We start from the raw sequence: 22,454 nt of genomic DNA, 5'->3' as shown, positions 1-22,454 counted from the left end.
GTACGGTTCTAAAGGCATTTTATCTCTAGTAACTCACTTAATCCTCACAACAACACAACGAGAGAGGTACTATTATTATCTCCAGTTTGCCCAGGGCCACACACCTCATGACAGGTGGAGGCAGGATTCAAACCCTAGCAGCCTGACTTGGAGTCAGTGCTCTTTATTAACCGCTACACTATTCTGCTGCTCAAAGTGGTTATTATTTTCACTACCACGAAGAGGGGGAGCATAAAGCACCTATACTGTCTACCTTATAAGCTTATTAGGGGATCAAAAGAGATCTTGCATGTGAGAGTACTTTGTTATCACAGCAAAGTGATATATAATTCAAAGTATCATTGCTACTATTATCCTGACATGGAGGTAACTGGGTTTATTGCCAAGGGGCGAAGAAAACGAGGGGAAAGGTACAGTTCTGAAAATGAAAAATAGGGAGCCGGGGCCAAAGAGTGATCAGGAAGATGAATAAACAGAGGGGCTTTAGAAGAAAAGGGAAGGGGTGCAAAAGAGGGGAGAGAGATTTGATGCCGTCTGAGCGTGGTATCAGGGCCAGAGTGGGTACCTGACAATCGGAACACCGACCGTGCGGCTGCGCAGAGCGGAGAGCACCTGGAAGGCGTCTGCTGCGCAAGCAGAGAGGAGCCAGGCTCTGAGATCTTGGAGGCAAGCAGCCTCCCTAAGATAATGGGCAGGAAACAAATAACCTGGGGAAGCAGAATGGAGGTAGACAATCTGGACCTCATTTAGGGAGCTCCAGCCTAAAGAATAATAAATGGTTTACTGATAAAACCCAAACCTTCACTTTGATGGGTCTATGAAAAAGAAATCAGGGCCAATTCAAACAGAAAGATCGGCTTTTGAACACTTCACTGAAAGCATTGGGAGGGTCAGCAAAGAAAGACAGGATTACTAATGTCTAAGAGATTTCTATCCATGCCTGACAAGAGAATCTCAAACACCCTGAAGTTCAGGACAGCATTATTATTAACCGGAGGTTACTGGGCTTTTCAAAAACGTTTTATTTCTAAAGTATTTTTCTCTGCTAGACCTGGAGATAAATGGCATTTTTACCCTTTCCGGATTGTGTCTGGCTGTTAAATAAGGAGGGCATCTCAAGTGCAAGTGGGATTTGGGTGGGGAGGGCCTGAGGGGGTGTCATACGCGATGTTCACTGAAGAATAAGGGGAAAAACTTTAAGTTATGTGCCCAAAATGCTACAGGGATGCAGACAGGCTAGGCAGTTCAGGGACAAAGACCAAGAAGGCACTCTGGTTAATCCCTGGTAGGGGTGACAGCTCAGGGACCCTAAACAAAAAGTAGGCGATGGGACTTGCTGACACCTAATCATGTGCTCTGGGGCTAGCTTATGCTGCGGCGCTGCCCAAGCTTCGGGGGTCGGAGGCCAGCACCCACAGGGGCTGCCTCTACTGGCTGGGGCACGGGCAGGAGCAGCGGTGGCAGCATCTTTCAGAATGTCTTTAAATAGTAACTTGAGGAAGGCAGCAGTTTTCCTACACCCCCACAGGCACGGAAATAGAACAAAGAAGGCAGGAAAAAATGGCCGGAGGATGTGCAGAGGCAGCAGCCTGCTGCCTGTGGGAGAAGAGATCGGGAGCTTTGTCCTTAGGAGGTGATTACAATCCCAGCTTTCAAATTGTACTCGATTACCATGTCTGGGGGAAAAGGCTTCATTTTCCCTGGCCCTTGAAGCTTTCCACGCAGACACCCTGCTGAGGGACCAGTCCTGCTCCCTTTCTGCACCTAACGCCTCCCATGTGGGATTAGGCAGCGCCGGCAAAGGCTCACTACTACCACTTACTGAGTGTTCACTACGTTTCAGTCACTGTGCTAAGCCCTTCATGCACATTATCTCATTTAAGCCTATGAGGTAGGTGTTATTAGGCAAATTAGGGAGAGGAGCTATAGATTGGTTTAGTGATTTGCTCAAGGACACAGCTAGAATTCACACCTGCACCTGTCAGGTCTAACTCTGCAACCCTTGCTTTTAAACACGTGCAGTTACTAGGAAATTCAATATGCAGGAGGCTGCGATGGAGAGAACGTGACCTTTTCCCTGCACCATCAGAGTAGCTTATTTGGATGGGGCCTGGTTAGGGAGGAGGGGGAACAGGGCTACTGGCTGATGGCAAGGTTTGGGTTTCCTTTGGGGTACTAGTTTGCTTAGGGCATCCTGTGTCACCTCCACCTTACCCGGGTCACACGGCCTCAGGTTCACCTTGACTGGCCATCAGAGAAGAGCAGGCCACTCTCCTAAGGGGATCTGCTTGGTGAAATTCAATGCTCTGTGCAAGACGCTTCAGGAACAAAGGTTATAGAGTCAGACCAAAGGCCAGAGAAAACCAGAATTATTGACACATCACAGGTTCTGGTGGGGCTGGTCTTATGCGCTAATATATACACGGCATGGACTAGACTGGAAAAAGCAACCTGCCCACCCACACCATAGTATGGCTACACAGCCCAGACTCTGAGCAACACCATCATTCTAATGTAGTGATTCTCCACCCTTGCTGCACATTACAATCCCTGGAGAACTTTTAAAATGCTGGAGTGCCCACCTCACATCTAGGAACCAGAATCTAAGCAGTTGGGACTCAGGCTTAAGAAGATTTTTTTCAAAAATTTATTTTTATGCTCTCTAGGTGACTCTAATGAGCAGCCAGGATGCAGCTGTGCAGGATTTTAGGAGAAAAAAAAAACCGGGTAGGAGACAGTAAGAGAGATGTCATGGTTTCAAAAGAAGGCATCGCTGTGATGACTATGCCCATGAAAAATTTATGCCAAGAGCAAGGGTGACAGGATCTGGACGTGACCTATTGCACTTCTTAAAATCTTCTTAACTATCAACAACTAGGTTTTTATCTTCCAGCAAGAGGACAGGGTCAAAGTCATTTTTGATCCACAAATTAAGACCGCATCTTTTCCCAAAATATTTTTAAAATATGTTCTTAAACATGTGTATTGGAGTAAGATTCTGAACACAGAGAAAGTTACAGGCTCCAAAAATGCATCTGTAAGAAGGCGAAAGGATAAAATGAATACAGCTGCCTCCGTTGCTAGGTGAGCTGTAATTATGGCAGAAACCTCTGCCCAAATGGGAAGAATTAAGGGAAATACATGTGCTAAAATTTTGACAGCAATAGCTATACACACACACACACACGCACACACACACACACACACACTATATGTAGTGTGTGTGTGTGTGTGTGCGTGTGTGAAGCCAAGTTTTGAAATGCAGATGGTTCTGGCTGCTCATCAATATTCATTCTGTCACTGTGCCTCAGGACTCCTCCCAGCTGATTTGGGGACAGCATGTCTACAACCCAACTGCAATGAAAACTTTAGGCATTTCCAAGTAAGGAAGGTAAAATTCCCTCCTAATGAGAACTTGTTTGGACAACTTCTGCTTTTGGGAAGCCTGAACACTGGAAGAGTCTGGAAGCCCCTGCATTTCCAGTTTAAGATCTAAGAGATCTATTTATCGCAAAGGCAGGGACAAATAAATTTAAGAGATGTATTTCTCCATGCGTCTTAGAGGAAAGATTTCATGTACTCTCTCAACATTTATTAATAAGCATTATGTTGTACAAGGCGAAGTGCTAGATCTGGGGAATATAATGTACACCAGAAAGTAACATAACATTATAAATCAACTAAACTTGAACTTAAAAAAAGGGGATGGAAAAATAGTCAAATTCACAGAGACAGACTGTATAGTGATTGCTAGAGGCTGAGGGAGGGGGAATGGAGAACTGGAATTTAATGGGTACAGACTTTCAGTTTTACAAGATGAAAAGAGTTCTGTGGAGGGATGGTGGTGTTTGTAGCACAATAATGTGAATATACTTGACACTATAAACTCTACACTTAAAAATGCTTAAGATGGTTTATTTCATGTTATGTATATGTGTTTAGAGGCTGTCCCCAGCCGACACCAGATGTGAACAAAGCACTATGATATTTACTGTAGCCCTGAGCTGATATGTAAGGTACTGTAGGGCCTGGAGAAGGGAGGACTAATTTTCCCTGCGAAATCAGGAAGGGCTTCCCGCAGACAGTATAACATTTAACATTTAGAGTCCTAAAGGATGAATACAAGTTTATCAGATGGACAAGTTAGGGGTAGGGGCAGAAGGTATCTGGGGCATAGGAAACAATATGGACCAAGATCTAGAGGCAAGAAATAGTATGTAGACCATCTGGGGCTGGCAAGAGGTTCTCAGGATACATGTGGGGAAGTATGAGAGAGATAGTTATAAAAGTCAAGTGGGGCCCAGATTATAAAGGGCCTTGTTATGTCATGTTAGGAGCCCGGTTTTTACCTTATGGACCACAGGGAACCATTGAAAAAATGTTAGCTGGGTACTGGACTTCAGCAGATTTACTTTTCAGAAAGATCTCTCTGGCTGCTCCCTCACCACCCTGAGTAACTGAATACCTGTTGACCAGGAGAATTAAAAGTAGAAGAAAGTTCAGTAGTTAAGTACTAGAAACCCAAAAGTCCTAATATACTAGCAACCGTTTATAATTTACCTCTTCCTCAAGTATAATCTCAGGCAGTTCTAATTAGTTTCTTCAGAACAACCAACCTGGCAATAAAGCAGCCTGGGTTTGCACTCAGCTCTCATCTGTTTGACCTGGGCATCTAAATGTAAACTTTCTAGAGCTCAATTTTCTTACTTGTAAATAGTTAGAAGCATATTTGTTTCACAAGGTCGTTAGGAGGATTCAATGAGACAATGCATGTAAAGAATCCACTCCTTTGCCTAGCATACATACAGTAAGCCCTTAATACACATTAGTTATATTATTATTAAACATTAAACCTCAGAGAACATGAAATTTACTTGGGGCAGATTTGCTAAGAGTAAACAAACCGTGGGGTGATGAGCAATGAGCTGGAACAGACCCCAGAGCATCAATCCAGACTGTCATTTCAAGTCACTCTAAGGAGGGGAAAGCTTATTCGGAACTCCTCCCTTTCAGAGGATGGAGCAAAGATAAGTGGGTTTTGTAACCCAGAGTCCCATTTGATTATTATCACAGTCATTCTCAGAGGAAGAATTGATTCCCGATCAGGCTGCAGGGCAGGAGGAAAGTCCCAGGACTCACTTCCCAGCCTGGCAGCCTCAGAGGCATTTGGTCTCCAGTTTTTCTCAGCTCCCTGCTTTTTCAGATCTGTGTCCAGTATGGGAAGTTGCTGGATGGCACAGTCTCTGGTTGGCCTGTGCTTTTGGCAAGGGGTAGTGGAAGATGAGGAAGAGTGAAAACGAAGCCAGGGTTGTTTCCTGTCTCTACTCTCTGAACAGTTCACACTGGCAAGTCCTGGGAGGTCAGGGCATCTGGGTCCAAGGCTCATCCCAAACATTCTCCTCTCACTGCTCCATCGTTCTCCAGGGTAGGCAGTAAATAGCTGTAAAGAGGGAGTCCGACCTGCTTTCCTTTTAGGTATCAGGTTTTCAGTTTCTGAAGCAGCCTTATGTTGGCCATGGTCTACGAAGAAAAAGCCTAAGTGACCCAGTTTCTGAGTCCTTCGGGTGACAGTCACCGAACCTGCGAGCACAAGTTCTGGAGCCGCACTGCCTAGGCTCATCTACTGCTCTGCCGCTTACTGGCTGTCGGACAGGTTACTTATCTTTTCTCTCTTAGTTTCCTCAAGTGTAAAATGGGGATATTAATCATACCTAAATAGGATCATTATGAAGACTAAATAAAGTAATTGATTTAAAGCACTTAGATTTAACTGCTATCATATAATAAATGCTCAATAAAAGTGTTTTTTTTGCCAGGTTTTAATATATACTGAAATTTTCAGGAATGCAAGTGCCATATGAATTGAGAGAAGATAATGTTTTGATTTGTTTGGAATTTTACAGAGAGCAGTTTACCATTTTGGAAAATCAGGCTACTCAATGTACTTCTGAGTTGCCAGTACATGATATTTGTTATCAATTTGTATTTGTAGCTGTTACATTCATGATGATTCTACATATAAGAGCAACTGAATAGTTTACTGTATCTTTAAGTTGGCCTAGATATTTATATATTGAAATATGTTATTTTGTTATAAACTACTATCCTCTTATTCCTTCTTTATAGTATAGTTGGGACGTTATATTGACTTTTAAAATACACATGTGGGTTAAGGAGCTATAAATTTCATTCCAGGAGATAAACAGGGAACTCCAAAATATTTGCTGCAATAATTTATTATAATAAAAGTACGTTGGGTCTGATTTAGAGAAAGGGAGCTGATGTAACTGTTTCTAAAGCTGGTGCTCATCCTGTGCCCCTTCATGGTGTTACCTGAGACACCCTAGATAATAAGGTGAACCTTGTTCCAGGTGGATGAGTGAATTAAGAGGAAGAGAGGGGAGATACTATATTTCTGTTAGCAGCTGGCCAATGTAAGTTACCAGAAACAACTGGAAATGAGTGCTAATTCTTCCTGGCACTAGCCTTGGAAAATCATAACCACAGTCTCTCTGTGAACTGCTTTTCCTCATTCATAAAATAAGACGGTTGGATTATTTCCCAAAGTCTGTTCCATGGAACATTATTACTTGGCATGCTTATAATGAAAAAGGGGTTCCTTGGTAAATGGTTGAAATGTTGAAGAAACTGTTTTCTTTGCTGCAGGACTTCTCAGACTCCTTAACAGGCTAACATGTATACCTAATCCCCAAGACGGGAATAGAGAGTTGTATGCAGCATTTTCCATACTTATTTGACCCTGGAGACCTTATGTCAAAGGAGCAACTCATGAGGTTAATAAGCTAAGGGAAATTTTTGTGAAATATAAATGAAATAGTCTTTAAAGCCTCTTCCACCTCTAACATTCCAAAATCCGGTGTATAAGTGTCAGTACCTTCTTTTTGGCCATTTTAGATCAGATTAAGAAGGGTAAGGAGAAAGCTAGCCTACAGAAAATAAAACAGTGTAAGTCTGATGCAGAAGAGGAAGACAAACCAAGTTCTAACATATGTAGATCTATGTAAATGATTATGCAGGAGAGACAGAAAGAGAGCAGTTTTAAATGTTAGGGCTTCCAAACTGTCACTTATGTTATCACTAGAAAAAGTCGAACATTTATATTTTAGCAGAAACAGTAAGGTACTGAGTCCTAATCTTTACAGTTTTCTTTCTCAAATCCATCACTAATGTCATTTGGATTTGGCCAAGTTACCACTGAAGAAATCTATGGGGCTATCCTCTACTCCCAGGCACTGACCCCAGCCTCTCCTCTCACTAATGGCTATGGTGGATGCTGAACACGAATTCACACAAACCAACAACCCCACACACCGCACCTGGCCCAGCCAAGGTAGTTGACCTGGGGATGGGCATCTGATTTCATCTGTAATGTGAAGTTTCTTCCCTGGAATTTGGGCATTTGGGGCCAGAGAGGGAATGTCTGAGTGTTGGAATGTAAGATGCCACACTGGGCCACTGTCAGTGGTCATGCTGCTGTCAGAGGAAGAAAGCTGGACTCCAGTGTGAGAGAATGAAGGCGAAATGCAGGAGAAGCAGAGACGAGAGAAAGCATCTTGGTTCCTGATTCTAATAGTCAGTGACGACCAGCTCCATCCCAGCTTTTCTCACCACATGGTTGTTCAGCCCTTGTTTGGATTTGGTTGGCTAAAAGTTCTCTCTGTTTAAGCAAGTTCAGACTAGGTTTCTGTTGCTTAAAACCAAAGAGCTCCTACTATAGTCACATTTGTCTTCCACACCTACTTTCTCTATCGATAGAGAAGTTGCTTCCTGAAAGCTGGCGTATTAAACACATATACACACCACTGCTCTCTCCTGAAACCCCACAAAAGCAACAGTAAAGAGATTTAAAAAAAAAAAGCATTAAGTTATCAGAAAAAACTAACAAGGCAATGACAACAAAAGTTTATATGCTAGAAAGCAGTTGGATGAATCCTAGGGTCATAGTCCTTATTTGCCCAGGTTAGTACATTTTACAACTGCTGTGCTGGTATAATTATTCATGGCGTCCTCTTACACTCTCAAAAGTGTCCTGGTTTGGATGGTAAATTGATTCATTAAACCTAAGAAGCCCTGAAGCAAGACTAATGCACCACAGAAACTCAAAAGAGTTCAGGAGTTGATGGACCATACTTCTTAAAATGGAGATGAAAAGAAGCCCTGGTTGGAAGTATGTTTGAGTGGTAATTAGGTCCCCTGATGCTTTCCACTCTGTGTATCCAGGTGACTGTCCCTCTCCAACCAGAGCAGAAGCCTAGAGTTTTACCCTCTCGAGGTCCAACCAAAGGGACTCTGGATAGATGGACATCAGGTACAGACACGGATGGGGCTGCCATGTTGAACACAGAAGGATTAGGTAAAAGACTACACAGTGATTGGTGAGATTGCCATCCACCTCCTTTCACTCATCTTCCAGAACACTGGCAGCCTCATATCCTCTAGGAAGGAGACTAGATAATTCTCTGACCAGCTCCAAAGGCAAGACTTCAAAATAAGTCTTGGAGTCCCCCAATGAAATGGAGTCTCCTGATGAAACGTTTTTAGAGATTTATAAACTTTTAGCAGAGATTGGGAATGAACTGATAATAGGTTCATAGAAGAGTAACAAATGTAAACCTGAGATATTTATTAACTTCAGAGAAAGTCAATTCATACAAGAAAGGAAATGTAACCATAATATATTATATGGCTCAGTTGTAGGTATTAGTTACAGTCATAATAATACAAATACTACATGCTGATACAGCAGAAACTGTAATGTAACTATATAGGGAGAATGGGAAAGGGGGATGCATATAATTGTGAGGGGCAGGTTAATAATAATAATAACTAATACATATTGAGCACTTAGAACCTATACCATCTAAATACTTTACATAAATAAGTTCATTTAATTCTTACAACAACCCTATAAAGTGGTACTATTATTATCCCCACTTTACAGATGAGGAAGTTGAGGCACAGAGAGGTCAACTAACCTGTGCAGGGTCTTACTGTCAGTAAATGGCAAAGCTAGGATTCAATCCTAGACAATCTAGCCCTAGAGTCCATGCTCTAAGTCTAAGTCATATATACCCTGCTGCTTCATTCCTTCTCACTGCAAGCCAGTTTTCTCCACCTAAGGAACATAATCAATGAGCAAGTCACACTTTTACATATTAGATCCAGTAGGAAGTCAAATAAGTGAATTGAAAAATCCAAGAAATAAAAGCATAAGCATGCTACTTGGAAATATGGAAGTAAACATTTAAAGAAACAGCTAATCTCTTGGATTGGAAGAAATAATATTGTTAAAATGGCCATACTACCCAAAGCAATTTACAGATTTAATGTACTCCCTATCAAACTACCCAGGACATTTTCACAGAACTAGAACAAATAATCCTAAAAATTTATATGGAATCACAGAAGACCCAGAATTGCCAACGCAATACTGAAGAAAAAGAATGAAGCTAGAGGAACAACCCTCCCAGATTTCAGATAATACTACAGAGCCACAGTAATCAAAACAGCGTGATATTGGCACAAAAAGAGACATATGGATCAATGGAACAGAATTGAGAGCCCAGAAATAAGCCCACACACCTACGGCCAATTAATCTTCGACAAAAGGGGCAAGAATACACAATGGAGAAAAGATAGTCTCTTTAGCAAGTGGTGTTGGGAAAGCTGGACAGCCACATGTAAATCAACGGAGTTACAACACTCACTCATATCATACACAAAAACAAACTCAAAATAGCTTAAAGACTTAAACATAGGACAAGACACTATAAATCTCCTAGAAGAAATCACAGGCAAAACATTTTCTGACATAAATCTTAGCAATGTTCTCCTAGGGCAGTCTACCCAGGCAATAGAAATAAAAACAAAATATAAACACATGGAGCCCAATTAAATTTAAAAGCTTTAGCACAGCAAAGGAAGCCATAAACAAAACAAAAAGACAACCTACACAATGGGAGAAAATATGTGCAAATGATACAACTGACAAGAGCTTAATTTCCAGAATATATAAACAGCTTATACAACTTAATAACAACAACAACAACAAAAAACCCCAAACAACCCAATCCAAAAATGGGCAGAAGACCTAAACAAGCAATTCTCCAATGAAGACATACAAATGGCCTCTAGGCAGAATGGCCATCATTAAAAAGTCCACAAACAATAAATGCTGGAGAGGGTGTGAAGAAAAGGGAACTTTCCTACACTGTTGGTGGGATTGTAGTTTGGTACAGTCATTATGGAAAACAGCATTGATATTCCTCCACTACTAAAAACAGATTTACCATATGATCCAGCAATCCCACTCCTGTGCATACATCTAGAGGGAACTAATTTGAAAAGATACATGCACCCCAATGTTCATAGCAGCACTATTTACAACAGCCAAGACATGGAAACAACCTAAATGGCCATCCATAGATGATCGAATAAAGAAGTTGTGATATATTTATACAACAGAATGCTACTCAGCCATAAAAAATTAAATAATGCCATTTGCAGCAACATGGATGGATCTGGAGATCATCATTCTAAGTGAAGTAAGCCAGAGAGAGAAAAATATCATATGATATCACTTATATGTGGAATCTAAAAAAAAAAAAAAAAAAAAAGAACTTATCTGCAAAACAGAAACAGACGGACAGACACAGAAAACAAACTTATGGTTACCACAGAGGGAAGGGAGTAGGAAGGGATAAATTGGGAGTTTGAGATTTGCAGGTACTAACTACTACATATAAAATAGATAAACAACAAGTTTCTACTGTGTAGCACAGGGAACTATATTCAATATCTTGTAGTAACCTATAATGAAAAATAATATGAAAAGGAAAATATGTATGTGTATGTATGACTGAAACATGTTGTATACCAGAAACTGACACAACATAGTAAACTGACTATACTTCAATTTTTAAAAATGGAAAAAAAATAAAGAAACAGCTAATCAAGTTGAAAATAGTAGGTGTGGATGGGGAATGAGAATGGAGGATGAGGTAATGGGTCTTTGGATTAAGCTTTGTAATACTATGTATATGAATAGCTTTTCTGGGAATAAAATTTAGAAGCGAATATACTAACAATAAAAAGACAAATAACTCAATTAAAAAATGGGCAAAAATTCTGAATAGACATTTCTCCAAAGAAGACATACAAATGGCCAACAAGCTCATGCAAAGATGCTCAACATCTTAGGCATCAGAGAAATACACCACTTTATACCCACTAGGATGGCTATAATCCTAGTAAGTGATAGACAATAACAAGTGTTAATGAGAATGTGGAACATTTGGAACCCTCAAGCATTGCTGGTGGAAATAAAAAAATGATGCAGCTAGAAAACAGTCTGGCAGTTCCTTAAACACAGAGTTACCATACGACCCAGCAATTCCACTCCCAGGTACATATCCAAGAAACATATGTTGCACAGAAACTTGTATACAAATGTTCATAGCAACATTATTTAAAATAGCCAAAAGTGAAAACAACCCAAATGTCCATCAACAGATGAATGGATAAACAAATATGCTAGGCCCATACAATGGAATATTACTCAGCCATAAAAAGTGATAAAATCCGGATACATGCTACAATATGGATTAACCTTGACCACATTATGCTAAGTGAAAGAAGCCAGACAGAAAAGGCTGCATATTATATGATTCCTTTTATATGAAATGTCTAGAAAAGGCAAATCCACAGATAGAAAGTAGGTTTGTGGTTACCATGGGTTGGAGGGAGGGGGTAGATGGGGAGTGATTGCTAATGGGTTTGGGGCTTCTTTTTTGGGGAAATGAAAATGCTCTGGAAGTAGATGGTGGTGATGTTTGCATGACTTTATGAATACACTAGAAACCCTGAACTGCAGCCTTTAATTTTACAGATGAGTTACATCTCAATTTAAGAAATTATGTAAGAAAAAATACAAGGTGAGAGAGAGAAGGGGCTGCAGTGCGACTAATGAACAGAGCATACTCATCTGACCTTCCTTTGGGTCAGCAGCTGCGGCCTTGCAGAAGTGTCCTTGTCTGCCTAGACCTGGCCTTGCCTCTCTTCTGCTCACCAACTTCCCTCAGGCTGGGTCTGTCTCCGGCCTGTACGGCTCCTCTCCTGACAACCTTCCTGCCCCTGCTCTCTCAGCTCCTGGCTCAGATCCTGAGACAAATATGCAACTGAAAATGTCCCTGATAACCTCCAGGGTTATCTAGTTATAAACCCTCTTGAACTCAGAAGTTTAAGGGCATGACTCCTGAGTTGCTATCCCATATATAAATCTTGTATTTGACAGATGGTAGAGATCCTTGGAAAAACAGGCATTCGCTAATAACTAAGCATTCGGTTTTTGGTGTGTGGGAAAGAACATTTAAAAAGTTGTGCTTCTGGTCTGACTGGGTCTTAGGAGGTAAAAAATAACAAATTATGTTGGGCTTGAGACAAAACAGAGTAACACAAGCTTCTATGTATATACAACAGGTGTAAAAAGTCATCACAATTTTTTGGGGCAACACTTTGCCACAGGGAAGTGATGAGAACTTAGTGATTTACAGAAAAAGTAGATGGCTAAACAGGAACTAGAACTTTGGTTAATTGTACTCAGCTAATCAGAGCATACTTTAAATACTCTCACTGTGGAAAATTAAACCGGCGACTGCTTACCGTGTATTTTCACCTATTATTGGTGTGATTCTTAAAAATAATCTTCATCTGCTCCTTCTTTTAAAAAACTAAGCAGTTTAAGTGAGGGAACAGTAGAGCCAGGTGGAGCATAGGCTTTAGAGATACACAGCCTGACTTTAAACCAGCTCTGCCATTTACCAGCAGCATGATCTTGAGTGGTTTGCTTAACCTCGGAGAGGCTTCCTTTAGTCACCTGTAAAATGGGAATAACAATACCTAACTCTCAGAGTTCCTGAGGAATCAGCTGTGACAATACAGTAATGCACTAGCTCAGTGCCTGCTTTCCGAGAGCAGACAGCATTACTACCAGGGGTGCTACATCCACTGCTTCCTAGTGGTGGGAAAGAAAAGGGGAAGCAACAGTGGTGGAGCTCAAATCAGGTTCAGAACCTTTTGGTTCGGACTACAACGCATCTAGGTTCTTATACATCTTCCCAGTAGAGCTGGTATCCATCATGAGGAAGAACAAGGTGGCATGGGCAGTCATGAGATGCTTGCGGAGTCGGAAGGCTATGTCCCATGTTATGAAGCCTGTCTTCTAAGACCTGAGATGACCGATGGTGAGGGCCTGGCATGATAAACTGTAAGGTTCTAAAAGTTCCAGCCATGAAAGAAACTGCCTATTCATCAATATTGAATATAAAATTATCTTTGGTGGGTTTAAAAAAATCATTAAAAACCCCAGCAAATCTGTGGCTCAGACAGCAGTAGAGGTGATGGTGGTGGTAGTGACAACAGCAATAACAGTACCACCACCGCCACCAGTGATGACTAGCAGTCATCATCACTGCTGTCTTTTATACTTATAGCCCTTTATAGTTTGCGGTTTCATATGTTATCCCATCTAATTCCTGCCACATCTCTGACAGACAGGTAGGACTGATGTGAAAATGAGGTTCAGAGAGGTTAAGAGATTCGCACCCAGACCAGAACTTGCACCAAGTCCAATAGTCCAAAAAATTAGTTCTATGTTCCCTCATTATTTTCTCTATTCGAGTGTGAGAATCGATTTCTTTCAAGGTAAGCATGTCAGAAACATTGCCCCTCTTGTCTTCCTGCGAGTATAGGATGTGGTATAGACACTTAGAAGGAAAAAAAAAAAGGAAAGGAGAATGACAGAGACAGGAGACAGAGACACCCTATACAGAACAGGCTCTTCTCAAGATTCAGCAATAGAGAACAAATGGAGAAGCATAGGCACAAAACAGAAAGGACAGGAATCCTAAGGGCCCGTTATGGGTTGAACTGTGTCCCCCGTTCCTCCTCAAAAAGATATATTGAGGTCCTAACCCCCAGGACCTCAGAATGTGACCTTATTTGGAAATAGAGTTGTTGTGATGTAACTAGTTAAGATAATGTCATACTGGAGTTGGGGGTCCACCCAACCCAATATGACCGGTGCCCTTATATAAGAAGAAAGCCACATAAAGACAGAGACACATGGGGAGAATGCATGTGACCACAAAGGCAGAGACTGGAGTTACGCAGCTGCCAGCCAGTCACGCTAAGGATTGCCGGGAAATCACTGGAGGCCACGGGGAGGCAAGGAAGGAGTTCTTTACGGTCTCAGGGAGCACGGCCCACCTTAACTTTGGACTTCTAGCCTCCAGAACTATAAGATAGTCAACTTTTGTTGTTTTAAGCCACTCAGTTTGTGGAACTTTATTACAGCAGCCCTAGGAAGCTAACACACAGCCTTAAGAGGACTTTTTTCTTCTGAGATTGAAATGGAGCAACAGTAAGTAGGGTGTCTAAGACTGAGTCAGAGAGAAGTATCTGTGGGGGAAGAGACTTAAAACATGTTTTATTTTTTATTTTTAAAAAGTATTTATTTATTATTGTATTATTTTTAAAATTTTAGTGGGGGATGGGAGAGAAGTAATTTATTTATCATTTATTCTTAGAGGAGTTACTGGAGATTGAACCCAGGACCCCATGCATGCTAAGCATGCGTTCTACCACTTGAGCTATATCCTCCCCTTTAATATGTTTTAAAATCCGTCTGTGCCTCTGTCTCTGTGGCATCATAAACAATGTCCAAAAATGCTGAATTCTTATTAAATGTCTTTTATTAATATCAATTTGTAAACACCCAAGCCCGGGCCAGCAGCAGATGACCAACCACGGTCAACTGGCCATAGCTTTGTGTTCCCGGGAAGGAGCAATGCTTTTTAATTTCAGTCCTGAAAGGGCTCTCCCAAGACCTTGCTCAAAGTTTACAGAGGAGCAAATTATTATTACCTGGATCCCAGTCGTTTTTATGTAAATGTTCTTTTCATTTGCTCCTCACATGGAGCCTTTGATCTCTTAAAAGGAGTAGTGTCTGTGAAAATTGCTCTGGGAAAGAAACTGCGCCCATTTAACTACACCCATAGCACGCACACAAAAAACACAACAAATGCTGTCAAAATAACTTTGGGGATAAGACAAAACCAATAAAAGGAAGGAAAGTTTCCATTCAGTCTGCCCATTTACTTATAACTTGCTGTGTCAGAGATCATCAGTCCTCCTCGGGTCCCAGTTCTCGGTCTAGACAGACAGGCACAAGGTGAACCTAGGTGACATGCGTTACATCTTTTGGACGAACCATGTGTAACTGCTGTCTTTGAAAAAGCATCACATCATCCACAAACCATTTCTTTCTTTTTTTTTTTTTTTTCAGCCACAGTATGCCTTCTCTCTTACAAAGAAGTCCAACTCACAAAAGTTAGTGAAACCATTATTCCTAATGTTATTAGAACAGGCTTCTGTCATCAGAGTCCAACACTGGACTCAGAGAAGGAATTAAAAACCATTCCTGGGTAGATTTGGATTTGGCTCAGAACCTGACTCAGCCATCAATTAATAATTAATTCCAAACTCTTCCCCCTGAAGATGCTTCTAGGTTTTGCTTATTTTTGAAGATACGACCTGGTATCAAGGCTGGGTTGTCATCTTGAAGGAATGAATTCTAGAGCCTACTAATTATCTCCCACTAGACAGAGTAGAGAATACATTATTCTTTCACCATTTAAAATTAGGGATTAGAAGGAAGAAAATCTATGCACTGGCAATTACCCTTTAAAATTAAAAAGCAAGGGAGAAAGTTTCAATATTAATATGTCACCATACTTAGCCACTACAAATCCATGCGTGAAGTTGCCAAGTACTTCACAGTCCTAAGAAGTCAGCTTTCAGTAAACTGCAGAGAACTACAACAGTAGTTACCTAGACAAATTTAGAACTATGGTCAACCCCAAATCACTCATTCTTTTTCTTAAGACCAACAACTTTTTTTTCTATTGTATAGACAAATGAGTCTCGTTATCTGCGGTGGTTATGTTCTACAAAGGTGCATGAAGACTGAATTAATGGATACTGAGTCATTGCTCCTAAGGGAAACACAAAGTAAGGATTCTAACAGCCTCTGTTCACACCAAATCATTCATTTAAAAATCTTCTCATTACATTACATCCTTTACATTAGATAATTTCTATTGCTCTATCTGCAAATTCACTTATTCTTTCCTTGGTCATCTCCATCCTGCTTTTAATTCCATTCAGTGATTTTAAAAAAAGCTCAGATATTGTAGTTTTAGTTCTAAAACTTCAACATGGCTCTTTTAAAAAATCACTTCTATTTCTTTGCTGAGATTTCCTATCTTTCTATTTAACTGCAGACATATTTTTTCTTTTACTTCACTGAGGGCCATGATAATAGCTGCGTTAAAATCCTTGCCCGATAGTTCTAACATGAGGATTATCTTGGGGTTGGTCTCAGGTGATTTTCTTTTCTACTGAGAATACGTTTCACTTTCCTAGTGTTTTATATACTGAGTAGTTTTGGATTGTGTCCTGGACATTATGAATGTTAAATTATGGAGACGGGATTCTGCTCTTCAATTAGTGCTTTTTTTTTTTTTTTAAATATCAGGCAATTATCTTGCTTGGTTTCGGGGTCAGCCAGAGATGCAGGAAGACAAAATTTGGGAATCCTTTCTCTGGATCTTTCCCCTCCAGGGTCTCACCTCTCTCTCCTGCAGCTGTGGTTTCCCCAGATTTAATCTGGTTCCCCAGCCCAGAAAGACTGTGATTTCTCCACCAGTACCCCTAATGCACTGCATGCCTCGTCAAATATAACTCGCCCCTGGGCTAAAATCAGCCAAGAAAATGGGAACTTACTCTGTACAACACCTCTCCTCTAAACATGGACACCCCATAAGAATCTGCCTGCCTCTGACCACTCTTAATGTCCTCAGTAGCTACTTGCTGTACTATGACCAGAGTTCATAACTGCTGTCTGAAGGAGGCCAGTCTGGTAGGCTGTTGCTCAACCATTACTGTCCCAATGATTCATTATTGTCTTTGGAATAAATTTATGAATACAGAGGTTCTAAACTTACAATTCTTAGAATAAACAAGTAGCCTTGCAAAGATTGAACTTGGGAAGAGCTGGATAGTGAGGGACAATTTTCTCATGCTGTCAGTTAGCTCATCTCCATGATGAAGAAGACTGTTCTCAACTCTGAGGCCAAAAGAAAGTATGGGTCTAAACATACCTCCTCTCCTGGGTATTCCTAGTAAATTCCATTTACAGCAAGGGGAAGGTAGATCTTTTCCGGCTTCAGGCTTAGGAATGAGTGAATTAACAGATATGATCATAAGGCCAAAACAACATTAAGCAAAGAAGGTAAGTTTTTCAGTAAGAAAGTGAATGCTGTATTTCCCTCCAGTGTGGATAGTCTGGCTACTTGTAAGTGGGAAAGAGGTAAAAGCTACCTCGTGAGTTGCATGCAGGTGGTGATCCCAACCTATCTCCTGATTTCCTGAACCTCTATCTGTTACTCGACTCTCTGCTTCTTTTTCAAGCTGCCAGAATCACAGAGGTCCTTGTCCAGCACATCTACGAGCAACAGAGAATTCACTGAAACCTAGGATTATCTTCTGGCACTCTACAGCTTGAGAGATAGTGATTAGAAGGCAAAAAAAACAAAACAAAACTTCATCAACAAAGTGGCATTTTCATTTCAGCTGTTCCTGGGGGCAAAACAGAGCAGTAGAGAAAATCTCAGATTGAAAGCTTTGTGGTTATCTCCGCTTCTCATTAAAGTGCCCCTGATTATAATCACACCTACGATTACAAGATTTAACACACCTGGTCTCAAGGCTGCACCAGGAAGAGGACTCATACACTCATCCCATGCCATTTCCTTTTCTTTATTCAGTAAATAAGCACAATTTATAAATTTCAGTGAGCGTAGACTAGAAATGGTTTGGCGAACAGGAGACAGGTTTTTCTTTCACGTGGCTTTTTGAAAGTGACAAAATCTTCCATGGCCACAAATTATTTTACTACTGGTGAGAGCTTGCCTCACTGCTTAATGTTGCTTTCATTGCTACACACAGATGTGAGAAATCTGGATAGAGTTTCTTTCTGTTTATTCTCTCATTTTACTAACCAGACATTTTGCTCTCCTACAGACGCACACACACACATACACACATACTCTCACTGAGTAGGGGTGTGTGTGCTTACAGAGTTTTTCAGATTTATTTTAATAGCATTGTAACTTGTATTTTAAAATAAACTTCTATTTTGAAATAACTGTAGATTTACAGAAAAGTTGCAGAGACAGTACAGAGAATTCCTGTATATTCCTCACCCAGTTTCCCCTATTGTTAACTTACATAACAATGGTATATTTATCAAGAGTCTTGCAGATCTTGACAGTGGGTTTAAAAAAAACACTGACTCTTTCTTAACTCCATTTTGTGCAGCAGATTTTCAACAAGAGCAGTGTGTACCCTAAAGCAATTTAATCTTCTGAATTATCAAGTTACGATCTGCACGTACCCTCCTCCTATCAAGGTCCTAGACAGTAACGAGGGGGTAACTAATATATCCATGCTTGTACAAAAATAGTGTCAGGAACTTGATATGGCAAAATTCCAGCATGAACAGAGCTGTGTGTCTCACAAAACACGTACTCTGCTAATGGCTTCACTGACACTTAGTTAAATACCGATATGCCAGCCACAGACGGGCACTGTGGATGCCGGGAGGTGAATTAATAATGCATACTCTCTCTATAAAGTCAACTGGGAATGAATTTCCATTAAAATCAAGAAGAAAATTAATTTAGAGGTCACTTGTTCTTAGCACACATATGGATATATATACTCTCTTCCTGGACTGGCTGCACACTCTGGAGAAATCCAGCCAAACCCACTTGGAGGAAGAATAAAAGTTCAATTTATGCAGCAACTAAACTCTCATGGATTGAACTCCGCTAGAAAGGAAACATTTGAAATGAGGTCCTTTAGTGATTCCATATGAACAATTGAGCCAGGAAGACAAGTCACTAAAGCTCAGGCAGGGTCCGTGTGGTCCAGCCAGCTCACCTTGGACCCTGTACCCCTGAGGGGAATGCTGGGACCCAGAATCTCAATCTATAAAAGTGTGCTCTGGTTTTTCTGCAGCGGTTTACTGTGCAGTTTGCCTAATACGTTACAGAGGAAACAGAAACTCTTATTGAAGACGCAAACAATACAATTTTCCTGCTATAAAATCCCTGCCAGCTGATTCATCTGCGTGAGTTCATCCAGGAAAAAGGTTCAAGGCCTGCCCTAGTGAAAGGAAAACTGATAAACAGATAAAAAACAAAGAGGTAGGGAAGTTCCAAATGGTAAGAGACTGACTTACCTCAGTAGCTTTCTGGCTGAGTCCCCGAAGCAGCAGCACAATCACATGGATGGCAGCTCGGCGCACTTGAACTTCATGGTCTGTTTTAGCCACAACAATCAGGCAAGCTGTTACCTAGGAGGGCAAGGATAGAAGTCAATAAAAATCAGGATTGCACAATTACCTGAAGCCTTTCAACTGTGTTACACTTTCTACTATCTGGTTTCATCACAAATTATCTAGGCTTAGGGGTGGATCGCTTCCTCATTCTCCATAAGGAGAGGGAGATCTAGTGGTAGAGATCTTGATTTAGTCTGGTTTTCTGGAAAAGAGCAAAATCTGCTTTGGAATTCAGGAGGGAGATAGGAAGTGGGAAGGAATACATGTATATAATAAGGGTATGGTCAAAGGGGACTATTTCCTCAAGAGTGGGAAGAGCTGTTACCTGCCCCACTTTGGGGACATCAGATCGAAGGAAGAAAAGTTGGTCTAAAACCCAGTGGCTTCTAGGGACCACGGAGATTTAGCTCAGCAGGCTTCAGAGATCAAGGCCTCGCATGAGTATCAGTGTGCCAACTGATGAAAGTTTCAGCCCAGGGATAAGGAAATACTTAAACAAACTGATCTTCTTCTAGCATGTCCCGACGGCCCAGTCCCACAAATCTAGTGTCCATCCCATGTGAGTCATCAGGGGCCAATTTCTGAGACTCTCTGCCCGGGCTTCTTCATTTGTGGAATGGGCCTCTTAGTGCTCATTTACTTTAAAAGTTAGCTCTATAACAGAAAAGACTGGCAACTACTTGCAAAACATGGTGCCAGGTATATAGCTAATAATTATATGTCATAAAATGAGACATCTTCTATACCCTGTACCAGCTACCCTGCCCCCACCCTGCTCCTGGTAGGCACAAAAATACTCTAAAACCTCACTAAAGAGATACAACTGAAAACAACAGCAAAAAAGCATTTCTGAGGTGTTGGTGCAAGACTGAAAAGGAAGAAACAAAAATTTCAAAACGTCACAATGACATAAAAAATGTGAAGGTAAGTCTAAATTATTCAATTGGTCTCTCACATACTTTGTTATGTGATGTGCTGTGTGAGTATATATCCTGGCCAACTGTGGAGGGATTTCTAACTATGATAAGAAAATAGCCAGATTGTGTGCTTGGAAACACGTATAAATACATATTATGTTTAAAGAATGGTTTTTTAAAAAGGTTTAAAAAAAGAATACAGGCACAAATGAGGAAATAGGCCTGTGCAGAAATTTTAACTATGTAGGTTGTATTTTTCACAGCTTTCAAACAGTTGGGCATAGTTCAAAGGGTCTAATTAATCAGTGATGGCACAGGGATTAGAAGAAGTAGCTTGTTCTTAAATATAATTGCAACTGTGATGCACTGGCATTTAATCAAATTGTACACCCATTAGACAAACTCGAAGCTTACATGTGAAAGGAAATTCAAGAAAACTATTTGGGGGCTTTTTTTCAATAAGACCCAGCAAGATGCTTTTGCTTTTGACTTGGGACCCTCACCCAAGGCCAAGAGTGGCTTCCATGCCTCTGGCATTAATGGTAGAAGCAATTCATGCCAAGGAGGAGTTCCTTGGGTGACCTCCAAACAGGCAAAAACATAATAGGTACCTCCACTTGCAGGCTTAGTATTTACAAGGTAAGAGCTGAAATCAGAGAAACAAGTTAGAGCTAGGTCCGAGTTCTTCTTGACACATAAAAGTTTAGCTTATTCAGTCTGATAACTAAAGTATGAAAGCCAGTTCAGGGCCATGTAATGCACAGACTCTCCCAAGGCTTTTGCCTGCTTCCCTCAAGTTTGAGTTTTGGGCCCCTGTTTCCACATCTGGCAGACAAAGCTTCCTGGTCTAGAACCCTCTTGATGTCCAGCTTTGCCACCTCTGTTCTGCCTCATTATGCTGAGCGGGTCGAGATTCTGCCTCAGTGCTCAGTGTAAGGCCAGCTCTGACTGTCAGGCGTTATTCCACAATCAGGATAGGCAGAAGCATCCCGGCTGGAAAAGGGCTTCCCCTGCAGGGTCAGTTTCTGAGGTACAACCAAGAGGAGCTGGTTGTTACAAGCCTTGCTGAGATGAGCCGGAATGGCCTCCTGCTGTTAGTGACTTACACACCAGATTGTACCAGGGGCCCATCAGCAATCAGCCATCCGGGACAACCAGGAAGAGGCCTGTGAACAGAAGAATGTTTGTGGACCTTCCTCAACATCTCTGTCACAAGGACCAAATCCTGTGAAATGTACAATGGTCAGTTGTACAGAATGTTCTTAAAGCATCAACATTTTAATATAGTCTTTAATATATATATCCCCTAGAGATAAGAATGGCCCTCTTCTGCTCAGGTCAAGCTACCGTAACCAACTTGTAATGTTGCTCTTCTGCAAGCCATCAGGATAGATCCCTCATCAAACACCAGAAGCAGGGAGAATGCATGGCCACTCTCTTCCATCTGTCCAGTCTGAACAACGTCACACCCACGGCTAGTCTCTCTCACCTCCAACCCCAAGGACGACAGACTCAACACTGCCTTCCACCCCCTAAAAGCCTCAGCTAGTAGATAGATAGGTGATGTAATGTCTTTATTAATTTATGAACTGGTGTAATATTTCTCTCCTGTTTCTAAATCCTCCCAAAAGGGCAGAAATTCATTCCATGTGATCTTCATGTCACCTGCCCTAAAGGTCAACATACCTATTCTAATAAACCAAACTATGGAAGGCTTTTTTTTAATTGGCTAAATTACGCAAATTGTATCCACTTCTGAAAGCCATACAGAGAGAAAGGTGATGGCTGCTTTGGGAACACAAAGGTCAGTTTAAACAATTTAGCACATGATAGCCAACAGAAATATGGAAAAACATCACTCCACAAACAGCTGGCACACATCAAGCATAATCACAACTCTATAAAGATAAAACAAATGACAGGATTACCAAAAACTGACTTTGGAAAATTCCAGAAGAGGTACCAGAGTTGAGGTATCAAGAAAGCCTGATTTCAACTTTCCAACTGTGTCTTCATCCCTTTCCCTAAAGCTTTCTTTGTTAAAATTTGGTCAG

At 41.1% G+C, this 22,454-nt stretch overlaps 1 protein-coding gene across 2 annotated transcripts in view; it reads right to left on the bottom strand.

The window, feature by feature from the left end:
- The window catches only part of TANGO6 (transport and golgi organization 6 homolog), a 152,489-nt gene that overhangs the window by 8,711 nt on the left and 121,324 nt on the right, over window positions 1-22,454 (bottom strand). For both annotated transcript variants that reach the window (XM_014555757.2, XM_032486612.1), the window contains one exon: window positions 19,385-19,498. In XM_014555757.2, the coding sequence (XP_014411243.1) occupies window positions 19,385-19,498 (114 nt within the window). The remainder of the gene's footprint in view (window positions 1-19,384; window positions 19,499-22,454) is intronic.

Source organism: Camelus ferus, chromosome 9 (assembly GCF_009834535.1).
Source record: "Camelus ferus isolate YT-003-E chromosome 9, BCGSAC_Cfer_1.0, whole genome shotgun sequence".
NCBI lineage: Eukaryota > Metazoa > Chordata > Mammalia > Artiodactyla > Camelidae > Camelus > Camelus ferus.
This window is presented reverse-complemented; position numbering and strand designations above follow the sequence as displayed.